At 44.4% G+C, this 19,192-nt stretch overlaps 1 protein-coding gene across 2 annotated transcripts in view; it reads right to left on the bottom strand.

Annotated features, from left to right (window-relative positions):
• The window catches only part of ADGRG5 (adhesion G protein-coupled receptor G5), a 542,058-nt gene that overhangs the window by 45,422 nt on the left and 477,444 nt on the right, over nucleotides 1-19,192 (bottom strand). For both annotated transcript variants that reach the window (XM_069217338.1, XM_069217337.1), the window contains exon 9: nucleotides 15,524-15,645. In XM_069217338.1, coding sequence (XP_069073439.1) covers nucleotides 15,524-15,645 — 122 coding nt within the window. The remainder of the gene's footprint in view (nucleotides 1-15,523; nucleotides 15,646-19,192) is intronic.

Below are 19,192 nucleotides of genomic sequence, written 5' to 3'. Positions count from 1 at the left end.
AAAGTGTTATAAATTATCGTGGGGTGACAATTGGGATTACTATAATATATAATTTGATAGGTGAAAGATAGTGGGGTATAGTGAATGTCCAATAGAATTTTGGGGGAAGGTATTACGAAAAAGGGATAAAAACTCATGTCACAGAAGGGAAGAAAAAAAACTAGGTAGGGAATGCTATTGATTTTATCCAGAAACTCTGTCACTCTGTTTGGTGACTCTGAGACGTAATAAACTATCCTCACCCTTAGACTGCCCTTTACGTTTCTCCTCCTTATGAGGGAAGTGTCCCCTGTCCTTTAGACGAGGTTAGACTGATGGCGATTCGACTGATGTCCTGAAGACGAAGACTAATCCTGTGTACTGACTTAATCCTTGGAGGGTAATTATGACAATGCGATTTGTAATTTGTCTGTTTGCTTTTCCTTTCTAGGTACCAACTGCTCATTTTTAAATAGAGGCCATAGCTAGATGTTTTCTAAATTGATGTTCTAAATTATTTTGCATGAAGTCCAACATGCTGATGCTAATTGGTGGTTAGGATAGGTAATCACTCTGACGCAAATAGACAAAGACTGACGTTACTCTATGCTGAACTGAGACTCAAGTGATATTCTTGTATTCTGATCTATGTTCATGCCGTGCTATGTTCTTATGTTTGTGATTCTTGCATTAATGAAATCTTATCACAGTTGCCATATTGTGACTATGCTTCTTGGTTTCGAGATTGACACTTCTGCTAGTAGATTGTAATTAACAGGGAATAAAATTCATAAAATTCTATCAAAGGTGTGGTTATTCATGGCTGAAAGGTCATGGTTGCGTCAACAATTTGATTAATGTCTATAACCAAGGTAAAGTGCATTGTGATGGTGAATATTGATGACATTATTGATATATTGCTTGACATATTGATCAGTTATCTCGTCCTACGGTGTCTCACCACTGGGTCACAAGATTCATTGGCCTAAAACGAGTCCAAATGTGTATAAAATTGACATAAAAGGACGCGTTAACAGAAGCATGGGAACTGAGCATCAGGATGCTTAAAATGGCCACATTGCACTGCTGGTTATTTCAGTGCTTTACACAAAGTGGAGTTGTTTTTTCTTTTTAACTTGACAGTCTCCCATCTTTGTGGGGTAACACAAAGGGCGGACTTAAAGGAGCTGCAGCTGGTGTGGGGCAGTTAGTGAATGCTGACCTATCTAGGAAGGGGACTCATCCATACCCACTTACACATGACTTTCCCACACACCCCTCAAACCTCCCACCTCACACTTCGTTCCTTAACCTCTCACAATATCTCTGCAGCCCTTACTAAAAGAAACATGTCAGAGGGGCCACATGTCAGAGGGGCCACTTGGCAAAGAGAGACAGCCTCTGTCTCGTTGGCTATCTGGTCAGCACAGAGGGATATTGAAACGCTGGAAAACTTTAAAAGGCCAGGGCGAGTCATGGCAGGCTCTGCACACATTTTTCTAACGCATGTGCATTTATGGAAATCAATTTCCGCTGGCCTTCACCAGCCTTTATCAGATCAATCCTCACTCAGCATCCAAGGCTAAGAGAGTTCATTCTAGACTTTCAGCAAGTGTAATCAGATTTCACTAGGTTCTTAAGGTGAACCATGCCAGAAGGATTAGGTCCTTTTGAGGTGTTCTAGGACAGGTTCAGATCTCTCATGCATTATTCGATCCCCTCCAAACAAGTAAAAATAGATCATTCACTTATACATGCACCTGAACATCAGAGCCATTTCACCAGGATAAAGTGTCATCGCTATCAGTAAAAAGGGTGTGGGAGATAACACGAGACAACAAACTGACCCTTATGAATACAACAAAGAAGTAAACAAAAAGTTCATCCGAAGGGCAGATGACTTAGGGGTCTCAGAATAGGAACCTACTGGACCCTGGAGGATTCCACACTCTAAACTGTGTGTAGTCAAAATTATGTGCCTGGATCCTCTGTCTGGGGTGTCTAGGTACTAGTCTGCATCTCATCTAGGTGAGGTTAGAGCCCACCCAGGGCCTCTGTAGAGAGCTATCCTGAGTTCCCTTTGCCAACCACACCACTGGTAATCCTAAGGAATTGTCTTACATGTAACCCTCTTACACATTCTCTTTTGCGCTCCTACGCTTCCTTGATGCATTGCAGTATGGCTACAGTTTAAAAATAAAAAAGCCTTTGACGTGAGCGTCACATCATTTTGTAGGCACATGCTCCAGACATGCGAGAGCCTACAAAATGACACAGGCACTTTGTTTTTCTTTTTAGATACTGGTCCGAGTTGAATAAATAACTAAAAAGAATATAAAATGTACAAAGCCATTTTTCTAAAATTTAAAGAGAGGGGGTGGGTGGGAATGAAAGCAATGGGAGTGAGAAGGGTGGTGAGACAAAGCAACACAGGATGGGCAGGAGGGACAAAAAAGCAACACAGAGAGTATGGGGGAGGGGAGGCAACACGGAGTCTGAAAGGAAGCAACAGGGAGAAGCACACATGTGAGCGCATTAAGAAGGCGGGAAAGTGACCCCACTTCGGTGACAGAGGGCAACATGGAGTGCAGGGGTAGAGAAGTACACATGCTAGACAGTTTGAAAGGCATTCGCTGTCATGGTGCTTAACAGGAAAAAAGTAGTGATTGAAAAGCAAGTATTGGAAACGGAGATGCTGGCCAGTTAAAGCAATGGTAAAGAGGCAATGCTCCATGGGAGTGACGACCAGAAGACTGACAATCTGAGGCATGAATAAGAAGCAAGCAAATGAGAGTGAGAGAGAGGAAAGTCAGCCAATGGTGAGCATTGGGTGGTCTCCAAGCCCCTCTATGTACTTGGTAAGCCACAATCTGGCTCACAACAGACATACACTGTCTAGTATGCGCAACCTAAAAATCAAAGAGCCCTGCTAGAGCATGCACAGCCTAATGTGAATAGTGGGACCAAAATGCAGGATGTCTTAGAATATTAGAGCATTGTGAACTTGCAGCCATGGGAGTATCATACACCTGCTCTGATTTCCTGCACACAAATACTGGCATGTGAGAGCAATGGTTGCAAGAGTACATAGCTTTAATCATCATTCCAATCCCATGTTTCCTCCTTGCAGTCTTCACCTTCATGAGATGAAATAAGGACTGAGCCAAAGAAGTTGGACAAGGCCACATTACTTATTGGTAATCTTCGTTACTCCAAGCACAAGACTCTGTGTTCATTATAGCTTTTACTTAATGAAGTAAGAACTGCGATGAGAAAGCCGGAATGGGTGTAATGTGTTAGCAGCGTCCCTGTATATGTTCTTATGCAGTGAACGTGTGGGTGCAGGAGTATGTTGGGGTTACGGATATGATGACTGTGTCATTTAGTTTACATTTATATGCAGGGTACTGTGCTTGCTGGAGATGCTCAGGCTCATAAGCAGTTAAAATGTACACGAGATGCCTTGCAGAGAATGGCATTTTTATAGATGCTGTGTTGGAAAACCTTAACTGAATCTTGGACGTATGTGAATTGCAATACTCTCAAGTTTACAACCAGTGACAGTAAAACTAAAGATGAAAAGATATTGGCCAGTGGCATAGGCAGTGCAGGGGCCCCCAGGGGCCCCGCGACTCCCCGTACCGCCAGCTTTTTTCCTGGCAGTTCAAACCGCCAGGAAAAGGCCGGCGGTAGGGGGACTCGTAATCCCCTGGGCAGCGCTGCCCTGGCGGAATACAACCGCCGGGGGCATTGTGGCGGAAAACCACCGGCCCCGGCAGTGCGACTGCGGCGGGTCGTAATGCCTTGTGAAGCACCGCCAACCTGTTGGCGGTGCTTCCTCCGGAACAGCCCTGGCGGTCTTGGACCACCAGGGTTGTAATGACCCCCATTGTCTTGAAAAATACGTCTACAGAGAAATCGATCGTCCAGGCTGCGTGTCATGGAAACACTTGGAGGAGAACCTCCATAGGAAGGAATTCTGCTATGAGGCACTTGCTCACCATCACAGGAGACGATGTGGATGACCCTCCACGTTCCTATGGCTAGTCTGACAACCATAAAATCACTCTGACTGGAGTTTAAAAAATGCACAACTCATCTAACAACCACAGTAGCTCAAGACACCAATGTCAAAGAATATTCCCAAACAGGATTCTGCACACCTACAAAACTCACCACTGTCAAGAGTGGGAGAAGGAGAAACTGAGAGCTAAGATGATGTAGAGGTTTGACATCATTTTTACTTGTGATTGGGACATTGGCCAGGATGTAGTGTAGAACATCACATAAAATTGTCTTGTGATATGTCATTCACACAGCTGTCCCACTATTGGACACCAACAAACGCAGAAGCTATAGGCAAAGGCTGCCAGACATCAGAGGGCTTAAGGTTACTTGTGGGTGTTTGTTTTGGGATGCATTACCCACAAAATTGTTTATCCACAGCTTGTTCCAGTGGGATTGTAGAGATATTGGTCGGGAATGTTAATGCATTCTGTTCTGTCATGATTTTTCCTTTGTTTGCTGTTTAAGTAGCGGGGCAAGAGAATAGCAAGAACTGCATTTGGAATTGTGATCATTCCTTCTTGAAATTAGTGACTTACCAAGTGGAGTAGTGGTCTATTTGGAGCAGTTGAAGATGAGGGTGGAGAGAATAAGTGTAGATTGATGGGAAACAGGGATATGAGTAGGTGCCAACTGCTGACCATTTTGAATGAGTTGCAGCAAGGGAGGGGTTATCCATATTTGATAGCCATTAATCTGGGTGAAAATAATTTGGTTCAGTTGACATGCACATTGTTTCTTAACCAGATAAAAACAGGATTTGAGGGAGATGAAGAAGTATTGGGTAGGGACTTGTGCAGTTTGGACAAAGCTTGCTAAAAGGAGAATATGGTGTAGGGAAGGGAGGCTGACAGCCAAGGACAGTGCACGTAGAAAGATTAACAGGGAAATGCATTTTTTTAAAAATTGGCAGGTTTTCATTTACTGGTGCATTAAGACATTAGATATGAGGATTACAAGATGTTGTGGGATGATGGTATGTACATGTCTGTGTGAGTAATGAATTGTACTTATTGGATATACTGGAAAAGATCCCAAGGCTGTTCAGAAAAAAAAACATGGGATTGAGGTTCAGGCCAGTCTGGTGAAGAGAGGGTACAGTAAAATACCTATGTAAGGGTTTTCCGGGATGGCACTGTTAGGGGCAAGTACAGGAGTAACAGAAGGGTTGGCTAGGCTCCTGATGGATGAGCCACCTCAAGGGAAAGATGGAGTCGGAGCGATATTGAGCCATGAGGACCTGAACGGTTTGGGAAGTGGAAGATCCTCTGGAAAGGCTATGGATCAGTGGGGATTGTAAGAAGCTGGTGTGTTAAATAGTGGACCAAAACGAGGTGCACTGTGCAAAGAGTTCAAGCAATCCCCAGAGGTATCACAAAGGCACAAATGACAGCCCAAATGCTCTCTTTTTGGGTAGTGTGGTCGAGCAGTTAGGCATCTCAGAGGGTAGTGCTTCAGCATGTAAGGCGCACCATTCATACAGTAAGTGAGACACAAACTCAACAAAGAAATCCGACACCAATTTATAAAAATTTAGATATCAGGATCACCGGAATCAGGTGAGTACTTTTTGAGATAAGAATTTTTACAGTTTTTAAAAGGTGACAGTGCAATTTTTGGGAGCAGTAATGTTATCATGTAGGGAAAAACATGAACACCATTTGGGCACTTCGCAGCATCTTACGGGACTGTTCTCCAGGACTTAAGGTGAGTTTGGGGCAGGGTCCAAGGCCTCACCAACAGGTCACCTCTGGAGCCTTTGGTGTGTTGGGGTGCAGAGATGTGTTACAAAGTCGAATGTTCCATTCACTTTAATGGGAAACGGTCCGGTTGGAAAGTTGCTGCAAGTTGGGACTGGAAGGCCAATCTGGGGGAATCCATAAGTAGGTTGGACCCTTGAGGTCCTCGGGCACATGGGGACACCATCGGTCCATTTCTCCTCGGGCTGTGGGGCTCGGGTGCAGTGGTGTCAGTCATGCTCCTCAGTTGTCGGGTTCAGCAGGCTTCTTTTCCATGCCTTCTTTTGTGTCCAGTGCAGATCTGAGGATCTGGTATCTGGGGGGGCCTATGTACTCAATTTAGGGGGTGTTAAGGGGAGTTAAGGGTAGTAGGCAATGGGCTACTTACCCTTGGGGTCACTACACTCCCCAGATGATCGCTTCCTGTGGGGACTGCGTATCAAGAAAAAAGAACTTGGCAACATTGACTATAAGCTGGCCGCACATCCAAGCTACCAAAAAAATTAATTCAGAGGTGCTCAATACACTATAACACACCCATTGCCATCATGTGTGAACTGGAAATCCCAAGTAAATATGAACACTGAGGACTCAAAAATTAAATTTACAAAGTTCAAATGTAGTACCTTATAGGACCATTCTGGGAAACATATTTAAAAAAACAGTAATAAATTGGAGGGAAAACTATATAATCAGTTATATGTGAACATACGGGTGTTGACGTTCAATTCAATCAAACTAAAAACTTTAATAACTTTGAAAAATGTATAAAGATTCAACAAAAATTACATTATAACATCCAAAGGAAAGCACAATATGGAATATTCAGAAAAATTGGTTGTTCAATTCCTAAACATACAAAATACAAAAAACTAGTGTCCATTCCTATAAAGCTCCATTCAAAAGTGGGACTCCCAAAGTCCACAATCTGTACAGTGTTAGTCAATCGATGTAACTCCAAATCTTCTTGAATGCGTATCTTATAGTCCAATCTGTGATCCTTTGTCCATAAAGGGTAATAAACTTCAAATCAAATGATGCTTACAGCCGACACGTGTTTCGTCCCATCATCGGGACTTTATCAAGGCAAGAAAGACGCTGATTATTTGCTTCAATATAGTACTTATTATGGATCCGGAGTCCACTTTTCTTGTTTAATGATTCCCTTCGTCCCAGTGTTTCCACAGCTGGGTAAGAATTATCCCATGTATACTCAATCAGCCAAATCCATGTTGTACGGAAAGTTACTTGCGTGTAAACGGGTATCACCCTCTCCCGAGGTCCTAAATTCCACCAGACACAAGATGGTGGAATTTCCTAGGTGGTGTCTACTTTGGGTTGGCTATCTTAGGGGTGTGTCCAGCCCAGTAATGTGACACGCCACCTTCATAGCTAATTTTCCTGCCTGTCCAGGTACCAGATGGGCCCTAGGGCATGGGGTTTGGCATCTTCCTCTGAGGAAGGCCAGATCTGCATACTAGAGGCAGTGGGCTTCTTTGAAGCTCCCTTTCTTTTTAATGGAGATCACCCTGTGTGGAGGGGTGTTCCATACAGACTTTTGTTTCTGACCTCCAGAGAGTGAAGGCTCTCACTCTAGGAGGCCAGATTCTCAGCTGTTGGTGGTAGATGGGCCAGAACTGAACAGTGAGCCCACCAGCAGTTGGTAGGTTTTTCTGGGGGCACCTCTAAGGTGCCCTCTGGATGCATGTATTAATAAATTATTCACTGGAATCAGTGAGAGTTTGTTAATACGAGATGTTTGATACCAAACATCCCTTCATTTCAGAGAAGCCATCATGTAGCTGGGGATCTCATATTGATCAGTGTCCAGCACATGTATTTAAAATGGCTTCACTGTTCATTTGCTACATCTAAAAATCGACAAAAACATAGCAGGGGCATGTCTGCTCTTGCAGAGATGCCCACATATGTAAAATAATGCACCTTGCCTTAGCGCTTCAAGGCCTGCTGTAGGGGTGACTTACAAATATTACAATCCATGTTTAGGGGACAGGGCCACAGTTTGTGTGCCATGTTGTGTTTTCATTTTTAGGGGGCACCTTGTCACGCATCCTGCAATGGCAGTCTGACATGAGGTGGTGCTGGGTCTCTGAGTGGCACAAGTTGTGCTGCAGCTCTTAGGTATCCTCTGCAGCACCGAGGCCCTAGGTACTAGAGGTACCACTTAATAGGAACTTACAAAGGTGCTGCATGGCCTGTTCACTTGGGGATTATGTGACCAGGTGTCCTGTTTTGGGGAAGTAACACTGGCACTGGGGAGCTGGTTAACTTCAGTCAAAGTTGCATCAAAAAACAGGCAAAAAGTGTGTGTGTGCGGGGGGACTGCAACCAGAACCCAGCTTCCTAAAGAGATGAAGGGTGATTGTTTAGAGGTTTTGACAGTTTTATGACATTGTGGACTATAGGGTTTTAAGGGTGCAGGAGATAATGACGGTGAATCGATTAATGCAATAGGTTTTAATCATTGTGGGCATTGTGCCAAGATTAAATAGTTAGGCCTGTGACCTTCTCTTGGCCCATCCACATCTATGTCTCTTTAGTCAACCATTCATCTGGGCAAGCTCATCTAGGCAAGCTCATCTAGGGCAGGTCATGAGTGCATGTTTGCTACCATGTCTATCCAGCCATGCTAAGCACTCCTCTAGCCTGCCCATGGTAATAGTTTTTGGTCTGAACATCTCTCTGCCTTCCTGTATCTCATTATCTCTGCCAATGCTCCTCTCTGCCCATCTACACCCTTCTCTGTCTGCCATTCTAAGCCCTAGTACTACTACAAGACAAGGTGGATCCTAGAAGGAGAAGGTGACCCCGGACACATCCATTCTGTTGGACATGGTGTCTGTTCTGTGAGGGTGCTCTTCAGGTTCAGACAGATGAAGGGGACGGTGTCTTGCAAACCAGACATTAAATGGGTGACAGACATGGCACTGAATATACTAATGGTTACTGCAATATGTCTATTAATTGCCTTGTTGTATTTTTAAGTTGGTAAATGTTTACAATTTTTTTTTATAATATATTGTTTATGGTGCATATAATTTGCTTAAGCCCCAATACTTTATAGTATAGTATTAAATATGGTGTAGTGGGTATATAAAAAGCGGCTCTTATTTGTCATACTGTGCTTCCTTTTTTACTGTGAATGAAACTGTTTCTTTCAACAGGTTTACATCCACAATGTGCATGCAAAAATTCTCAACCTGTTATAACTCTTAAAAACCTGCATGAAAAACTGACCTTCCATCACTTATGTTTTTTAAATCTACCTCTGCTTCTTTCTATACTCCGTCGCCCTCATCTGTATACAAGTTACTCTAAAAATCTCATGCCTATCTGCCTTAAAGCTCTTTCATAACAATATTAATTCCAGCTAGTAATTGTGCCTCACGTAACCCCCTCTAATAATCACTTCTATGTCAACAATTACCACAAAGAAACTGGATTCAATCATGGAATGAGTGTGCAAAACTAACCCCAATAACCAAATGATTGACCCCTAACTTGGCTCCCGGTTAGTATGCTACTCACTGTAAAGCGCTTTGACGCCTCGTCAGGGGTAGTAAGCGATATACAAATGCAATGTATTATTATTATAACATCACAACGGAGACTATCACATTTCAGTGCGGGTTCCGTCATCACTGCACTGAAATATATAATCATGTAGTTATAGCTCCTATCTTGCCCTCTGGCATTTTTTGATCCACTCTCAGTGCTACTGTGTGATTTACAGTGTAGCAGTGACAATCCCTGAGAATGAGAAGGTGCCACCACCATTTTGGGTTTGAAAATTTTGATTTAAACTGGAATTTGAAGCAGTATAATGGTATCGGGTAGATATATGGTATAGTTAACTGTTTAAGTATGTACAACTTGTAGGATCCCCTGCCTGCCCACAGATTTGATGCATGTAATGTTGGGGTGGAAACGCTCCCAACTTATGTTGATGCAAACTGAATGGGTTGCTAAATGTTAAACCGCCAGGACCATTTTGTTACTTCAAATGTGATCCAGTGCGGTTGGTGGCACCTTCTCATTCTCAGGTAGGGTCACTTTACCTGGCCTGCAGGCTCCCCTATAAGTCATCTGCAGTTTGTGGAGTAACCATCGGAACAACGCCACACTCCCACTTGTATCGGAGTCTGAGGCACTGTCCTGGGAAGAGCTAGAGCCTATGGACTGACGCGAGATCCGTAGGAGGGTTGCTGACCTGATAGCCGCCTGTTGACCCTCCAGTATTTCTTGCGGGGAAGGAGTCCCCTGGCTGCCGTTGCTATTCCGGACAGCTGAGCAATGCTGTCACCTTCTCAGTGCACACTACGTCCTCTGGAGTGCCAGGCCTGTATGTTCCCACCTTCGGGAATCAGGGAAGTGTTGTTCCAACCACCCAAGGGCCTGCTCTGGGGCCTCAAAGAAGGTAACCTATTGGTCATGTAGCACTATAAGTTTGTCATGGAAGAGGAGTACATAAATGAGGGTCTTAGCTTGAAGTTGCCTCTTGACTTCCTAGAAAGAAGCCTGTTTGCACTGTACAGTATACAGGTTTAGTCCGGGAAGAGGGAGACCCTCACATTGTCTACCAGGATAGGTGCTCATTCCCTGGCATCTTGTAATAGAACATCCTGGTCTCTAAAATTAAGGATCTTGGCCACAATGAGCCTCTCATGGACTCTAGGGATTGGTTTCCTGGCAGGGACCATGTGGGCCTTCTCAACCACAAACTTGTCCAAGAGACCAGTGGGAGCCACCGCTGTTCGGAGCCAGTATTCCACAAATTGGGTGACTTGTGTGGCCTCTGCACCCTTGAGTAATCCAATGATACATATATTGTTGCAGTGTGCATCCTCTGCCCAGTCCTGTAGAAGAGCCTCCCGGCGTTGCAGCTGTGCCACCTGCACAGTAACTTCACCATGTCCAGGGGACCATGTTGAGAGCAAAAGTTCATTAGCTTTAACCTTATTGGACAGCTTGAGATGGTCATCCTTCAGCAGACTTACATCAGTGGTGATGGCCCCCAGCCACTGCTCCATGACCTGAGGTGATTCCCATATTTCTTGCAGGATCAGGCCTAGTTTGTCCAATGGAGGTGTTGCCTCAGATGTGGGTGTATCGATTTCTGGTGTCTTAGCAGGGGAACTATCTGATGGAGGCAAGCAGGAGCATGCAGGGGGAGCTGACCTATCAGTTTTGGGCCTGGTTCACCCCATGCTCCCCTCCAACTGACGACAGTGCTCGGAATGGAGCAATGGAGAGAGCCCCTGATGGAAGTAGTGCAGGATCGCCGATTCCAATATAGGAAAATCCACTCCTGGCCCCAGGGGTGATCCCCACCTCAATAGTAGCCTAATGTAGAGGTGACACGTTTCAGAGGGCGCTGCCATTTGTGGGGCCCAAAACACAGAAAGTCAGGGTGTTTCCAAGGGGCCCGTACAATGCCAGCACCAATCAGGACAGAGGATGTGGACTCCATGCTCTACCTCCAGGCACTCCAGCTGGTCAAACCAGGGGCCCACTCAGGGCCCGCACAGCCCGCTGCTGTCCGGGTCCCGCGTGTGCCTTCAGTATCAGCTGGTGCTCGCCACTGCCAAGGACCCAGTAGTGGCGCTGGGGCCCTGAGGTGGAAGCCCAGCTAGCAGCAACAGTGTACCAGTCATGCTGTCCGTTCAGTGGTCCGCCCCCATACTTGGAGCTCCTGCCCCATACAAGTCCACAGCCAGAGAGTCTTGGGCCCCAGGTAGCCCTACCCTTGAACTCCGGAAGCCATTGTGACCCCGCGCTGAATGCTCACGTCCCCTTCTTGCATGTTTATTTTATTGAGGATAATGTTTGTGAATATTGGTAGGGAGCCATGACTGAAGTCAACCTTCACAAACAGTGTGTAATAATTGCAATAAGGGATTGTTAGCATCACTCGTATGCCTAAGTTAAGGTCACCCTTGTATGGTTGCCAACATTTATCATAATAAATAAATGCCATTTGCAAGATAGTAAATAAAGGACTACAAAGGACCACACCACCAAACACTTCTTTTTGCTCTTCCTTTGTTTATGGTAGTTGGTAGGGAATCCAAATACGTTCCTGCCAGTGAGGTGCCTCGAGGATTCATCTGGAGCTCCTGCCTGGCTGCCTTCCCGAACTCCAACCTGTAGAAGGAAAACTGACTCCAGCCTGAATGGCTGACCCCGCTGAATTGTAAGGATGCATGTTATGATTGAGCATTGGACTGCTGTCAGCTCTGCACCTATGTGCATCTTACATGGAGGTGCATTAGAGCTCCCCAGAGCTCTCTGAATATTTTTTGAATTTGCATCTGTAATAAGGGTATTGCACATCTCTATACTGGGTGTGCAACCTTGCTGCTGCCCACTCCCTCGTTGCTGGGTTTACGCCAGGGCCATGATGAAGCTCTGGGGCTGCTGTTAGCCTTCCCCAATATGAAAGCCCCATGACAGCCCCAATGATTCTTTCACCTATAAACAACCAGCAGGAGACTTGAGCCCACTGTACCCACCACTGAGGGAAGGGGACAGGCTGCTGTGAATCTGATGTTTGTGAACATCCACTGAGCTCTTCTAACTAGCTGGTCTGCCCCCAAAAAAGACCCCATAAGTTTGACTGAAACATGTGACATCCTAGTCAGCACATCTACTAAATGTACCACCTTTTATTATTTATCTTATCCATTATGATAATCACTCAATTTGACTTGTCACGTGCAGTAGTCCAGCACCCAATTGGCTAGCCAGCTGGCTTGATCCAGATAAGTTTGTGGAGCACCTTTATGTGGTTCTTAGGCAGGTGTGTGGTGTGCTTGTTGTCACCCCTGTGGTCAGTGTTCCTCCACTGTTCCTCCACATTTGAGTGCATACTGCAAGGCACTGTCCCCAGCCTTGCCGACAATCATAACACTGTGTTGCTGTTGTGTTTCTTGTTTCGTTACATTAATACTTGATTATCGCAAACACCTCGGTTTCCAAACATTCTTAAGATACTTAAAGCTATGGAATGTATTCTGTTTGGCCGAAAGGATTTATAGTCCTCCATTGTGGAATACAGTATCTGTTCACCAACAGATGCATCTTTGCAAACACTGGATATCGTATCCTTATGGCATTGTGTTGTCCCTTCCCTCTATTCAGGATGTCCTGGGTTTGCTTCAAGGACCACAAACTTTGGAACCAAAGCACGGTACATAGTATTTGGCCAGGGGGCCTTCTTTATTCACTGTTTTGTCTTCTGTCTGCCTGTCTGGTTGTGTTACATAACTCCACTCGAGGGTCCATTCACATAGTGTTGACACTGGCTCATTGCAACCTTGCTGTGCAGCCTTAGTATTGTGTTTACCATATTGTTAAGTATTGTGTTTCCAGTGACTGAATCCTATATATTCTGTAATTACATTTCTATATGAAGCATTGTGACCAAACAACAACTTGATAGGCAGTAATACTTTCTAACTAGATTGGTGGCAGTGTTGCACTGCACTAGACTCACCCCACGTACCCCCACTTCCCTTAAGCCTTTGACTGCTTGTCTATTTCGCTCCAGAGAGTTAAGGGTGTATATTTGAGACCCACCGGACTGAGGATGGTGTACCTTGGCAGATGATTTCTAGGGAACCTGAGTTCCTCCACATTTAAATAGCTCTGTTCCTGTATGACATACTCCAGGGGGCCCTGCCTGTCACTCTTGGCGTCAGACCACCACACCTTCTCCACTCGAGTAGCACAAAGGGTTGAATGAACATCAAGGGTTTACATGCACTAGTATTTATTCCATTTGCAGTAGTGTGACGTGTAATTTACAGAAGGGCATGCCCCTCAAAGATTACTGTACACAACTACAAAACAGTTTTACTAGTAAAGTTATCTGTTTACAGATTCAAGAGGGATGACTAGTGATGCCCTCCGTGTGCAGGTTTAATACGGTATGAGTAATGAAGTTTCCCACAACCGCATGCAGGAAGGTGTGGTCAGTCAGTGTGCCTGTGTGGTACTGTGTTCACGTACACTGGGCATGTATGTGATGAGATTATCTCTGTAACAACACAAACAAAACAAAACTACCTGTTCCCAGGTAAAGAAGGTTGGAGTAGTGTTTCTAGTTCACAGGAAGTATTAACAGTGATTTCAATTCTAAATAATGACAGGTGGGCGGAGCAAATGATGATTTGTGTGCACAGAAGCGTGTGTGGAATGAGCCTATGTGAGAAGAGAAGGCTCATATGGACAGACACAAGCATGTGAATAATGATGTTATCCATAAATAGGCAAATGGGGGTGAGCTTCATGGTTACCAGTGGCTCATCTGAGGAGATTCAGGAGAAGGCATAACTGTTCCCAGGCACTGAGGGCTGTGAGCAGTGATGGTATTTGGGCCCAGACATTCAAGCATATACACAGTGACATTGTTTGTGTCTAGGCAGAGAAGGGTGTGACCAGTGTGGTTAACACACACTGTTGGAGTAGGATGCGAATTGGGAGGTGATTGGTGCCTGAGGCAGAATTCCTCTAGAACCCATCACAGGAGGGTGTGTTCTTTGAGGATACCTGTACCCAGGTAGAGGAGAGTTTGGGTAGTGAAGCTGCCTGTGCACAGTTTCAGGAGGGTACGGATAGTAATGTTATCAGTGCACAGTGACCCATGGTTATCTATGTGGATGTAGAGAAGGGTGTGAGCCGTGATGGAAAGGGAGATGTGAGTAGGGAGGTTACCTGAATGAAGGTGGAGGAAGGTGTGAGACAGAATATCCTGATCCTAAATTCTTTACTTTTCACCCGGATCGAAGGATTAAACCCAAGTGTAGAAAATGGATTGGTTTTCTAGACAGGGTCTGACTTTACACTCAAACTGAATCATCTCTCTTTTATCAACTTTCAGTTGCAATTTTCTTTCCACCATTCATTTTTAATTTTAAATGAGGTTGCCTTGAAGGAGTGCAAAGAAGCGAGACTCTCTACTATGTATTATGACAGTATTTACAGTGTAGAGCACACAAACATCCATTTTTGATAGAGCAACACTATGCCGACGCAATAATTAATAATAGAACATTTATTAAAGAAGCTATGTGCCAGCCGCATAATGTTAAATTTTTACATATTACCACTCCAATAAATGAGAGGGGCCACATAAACAACAATTAGTGGAGATACAGGCAATTCTCAGAGTACCCACAAAATAGTGTTGTATATGGAGACAAAAAATTCTAAATTCCATACCCGGGATCTATATCTAACAAAGTCCCCATATAAGTGAAAAGTACTGTCTGCAGGAAACCATGACTCTACAGCCACTCTCTTCAAAAGGCCCAGGTGATCTGGGAACAGAAAAAGGTGGATGTTATCATTCCCCATCATGGAGGGCATCCCCAGCTGACAAGGCTGTACACTGACAGAACACTCCAAACACAGTCTGGAATTGGACAAACACCACCGTTTGGCAAAATGGAGAGAGTGGCAATAGGCCTATAATTGCACAAAACAGCCAAGGCAGGAAAATGTGTTTTAAGAGATAAATTACCAGCTTACCTTCAATGAGGGGCTTATTACTCAGGAGGTAAACGATAGTGACAAAAATATCTGCAAAACAACTAGCGAGTCAAGCCCCTTTAAGTGCTCATGAAGGATGAACAGTGGAACTGGGTGTTCTCATGGTTAGTGTTACATGGTCCTGGCACTATTAACACAGCAAGACTTATGAATGGGATCAATCTTACCTGTAGAATATGTACATCAGGATCGTGAACAGTGAGGCAGCTGCCGAGATCCCACAGCCAATGTAGGTAATGTATGTGAGGGACGTCAGCACCTGGACATCCAGAGAGGCGGGAAACATTTGCTGAAAGCGAAGTTATATATTTTAGTTTCTTAAAGTCCAGATGTAAATCTTTTATTTCTCTTTCATGCATCCATCTTTCAACCTTTTGACCCTTACCCATCATCGTTGAACCTTACCATCAAATGTTTCCATTTTGTCTTGCTGTGAGATGCCTCAACCAGCCTACTCCTAGGATCTCTGTTGCTCCAGTCAGAACCAATTTCCTTCTGGATAGCCCAAACTCCATCCAGACCCTCTGCATGTCTAGATGTTCGCCCCTTCTGTCACCAGCTGCCCGTTGGTCTGCCCAATGCCCTTTTAAGGCTACCCAAACCCCCTATCTTTCATCACAATCATCCTGAGCTGAAGCATCCTCCTCGTCTTCCCCACAATGCTCAGCCAATGTGCCCGCACTGGTCATTCATTCTCCCTCACAGCTGTCCTCTTATTTGTTGTGCCACTTTTCCTTTTCCTTTTTTGCATTCGCACTGTGTCTATCTCAGACTACTTTAGAACCACATAATAATATCTCCAAATGTGTCCATTCCATCTATCATCATCTATCATTATCTATGAAGCAAGATTTGATCTGTCACTCTTGCCTTCACCTTAACTAAATCATTGTCACATAAAACTGTCCCTCTCCACCACCTTTATACCATTACTAACTTAACTTCCATTTAATTTGAGCAGACACAGCTCTTTCCCTCGAATTTACCATAACCATGTGGATTATCAAAACCACTCAAATCTTGATTAACTTTCCTTATCCTACCTCCACTTCCATACATCAAGTAGGGTGGCCAACATGTACCGACTGTATCTCCATAAGTTCCCTAGGGTAGAGTTTATATCCATGGCTGCACCGCCTTATCCTGCATATGTAATCTGCCTCACCTACACACTGCCACCCTTCAGTTACACACTCAACATCACATGACTAGAACCACCAGTGCCCCTTCATGACATGGATCATTTTCCTTCCTTTCAGCCACAGAGAGCAAAATTACATCCACGTCTCCTGGGAGTTCACACCTCACCAACGAGAACAGATTGGGGTGAAAAATGATGGCATGGGTGGGAGCAACTTCCTTCGTCGAGGCGTATGCCCTGAATCCCCTTGTCCCAGCTCCCAGCAATCTTCCAAGCTTGAAGGGATGTTTGCCAGCATTGTAAATGTTGGAGAGCCACCTTGGGGAGGAGTAGGTGAGGAACAGCTGGAGCATCATGGGGTAGTCTGGAAGCATGCCAAAAGACATACAAAGTTCAGAGCCCAAATCACACAAAGCCCCTAACAGGAGCCATGAGAAGTGTGGAGAGACAGGGACCAATAGAACTTGTTGAGGAGGGCTCCAGAGGGAACAGCCAGACAAAAAAGGGAATCACAAGTGAAAGTCCAGCCCAGTGTTAAACAGATATGGATAATGTGAGGGCCTATAAAGTCAATCACAAGCAGGGATCTGACTATATTTCTATATTATGGGGAAAGGTAGTTTATCACCTTCTACCTTGACGTGTGTGGTTGTGAATTCAATTGAAGTTTTTGCTTTGTGGGCCCTCTTGGCCATGAATAGTTTAACAATGGGGATCTTTTGAGTTACCCAAAGAGTCAAATGAACCTAAAGTTTTATTAGAAGACCTATTGTTCAAGAAACAGCGATCCCACATCGCCTGGTGATGTTCAAGGGACTGGCTCATCCTGATTATAAACACAGCAAAACGTCTTTCAGATGCCATGCTGATTAAGAATAAGGCCATTGAAGATGCTCTTAGTGCCCAGATTCAAATCACTATCTATAAAAAGAAACTGGAGGAATTAAACAAAGATAGCAGAATATAAAGATTTCCTGATGATGCGCAAAATAACTGCATTACAGAAGGATAGTAGGATGTTTGCTCATGAGAAAGTGTATCCTTGCATCAGCAATGATTACAAGAAGAAACATGATTTAGATGCAGAGTCTACAGGGAGACGTGACTCTGGATTCTCATACTCTGGTACAGATGAGTGGTCAAGTGAAAACTCTAATCAGAGCTGGAGGGGTAAACGTGGACAACAAAGAAGAGGAGTTTTTTTTAACCCTGCGTATCCACCGCTCAAATAGCTTTTTGGCCAGGACAGTGTAGACCCCAACTGTATCTGGCCCCACCACAGCCTCAGCACATGCCATTCTTCTAGCAGTGGCAGCGTTTTTTAGCGTTTTTTAGGGAGAGGCGTCAGGAGAAGAAGGCGAGGGAGACGAGGAGGAAGGCGAATCCAGTCGAACAACAAAGGCATGAACACCCGGAGCCAAACACAGGACCAACAAACTGTCCAGAGACGGCCTGTAAACATGGCGGTCAACCTGACCAAGGATATTCTTTCAACAGATGAGCTATCTGTACTCAACAAGGAACTTGACTTTGTTCCCACAGAGCATATTGACAAGTTCACGATGAGATGCAAACTAACTGAGTTCTTTAAAAAAATAAGAGTAAAAGTGTTTTTCCAGAACAGACCAAACATGGAAACAGATTATGGACACACTACCCTAAGAAAAAAATCCAGTTTTAATCCCCCACCATCCACTATACCCCCAGAAGTATGGGCTTTTGAAGAGGCAGTGATAAAAGAGGTTGAAGAATTAAACCCTGGGAGAGATAGGTTTCAGAATCTGACCAAAAAGAAGAGAATGGCATTAGGTATCCTCAGCGAAAAAAGAACCACTTGATTATAAAACCTGGGATGCCATAGTCATACAAGGCAAAAAATAATACAGAGAGGCATATCTCAACCTCTTATGAGATGAAAGGAACTATGTGGTCATTTGGAGGGATCCCACCAGTCACCTACAGGGCACTATTAAAGAGTTAGTGTATTAAGCTGTTGACAATGAGTGGATCACTAAGAAATAGGAGGAATTCCTTATCACTACCGGACCCAAAATGCCTCAGTTTTACACCATTCCCAGGATTTATAAAGGTAGAATCCCCCCCCAAGGGAGACCTATAGTATCAGGCACAGGACCAGTGTTATAACCATTGTCACAATATACCGACTGGCTCTTATGACCCCTTGTAAAACACACAAGGTCCTACATTAAGGACACCAAACATTAGCTAAATCTACTGAAAGAAGTAAAACAGGACCCTACAACAGAATCTTCAGTGTGCCTAGATGTAGAGACACTCGATAGTAGCATTCCACAAGGGAAAACTCTATGGGTGATTACCACCCGTTTGTTAGCTCAAGAGTGGTCATGGGCTGCTCCAGTCCAATGGATAATGAAACTTGCAGAATTAGCTTTGACAGAGAATTTCTTCATCTTTGACGATCACATTTTTGACACTGCCATGGGACTTCCATGGGAAGTACCTTCATGCCAAGTATAGCCTGCCTCTACATTAGTTAGTTCGAAGAAGAGAACATATGGACTAGCAAACCATTTAATGATCGAATACAGTTCTGATGGCAAAACGTCGACAACATTTTGGTCATTTGGCAAGGAGACGAAACCCCCACTGCACCATTTAATCTCTAGCTAAATGGAAGGAAACCATTTCTGAGTTTCACTATGACAACAAATAG

Source organism: Pleurodeles waltl, chromosome 12 (assembly GCF_031143425.1).
Source record: "Pleurodeles waltl isolate 20211129_DDA chromosome 12, aPleWal1.hap1.20221129, whole genome shotgun sequence".
Taxonomy (NCBI): domain Eukaryota; kingdom Metazoa; phylum Chordata; class Amphibia; order Caudata; family Salamandridae; genus Pleurodeles; species Pleurodeles waltl.
This window is presented reverse-complemented; position numbering and strand designations above follow the sequence as displayed.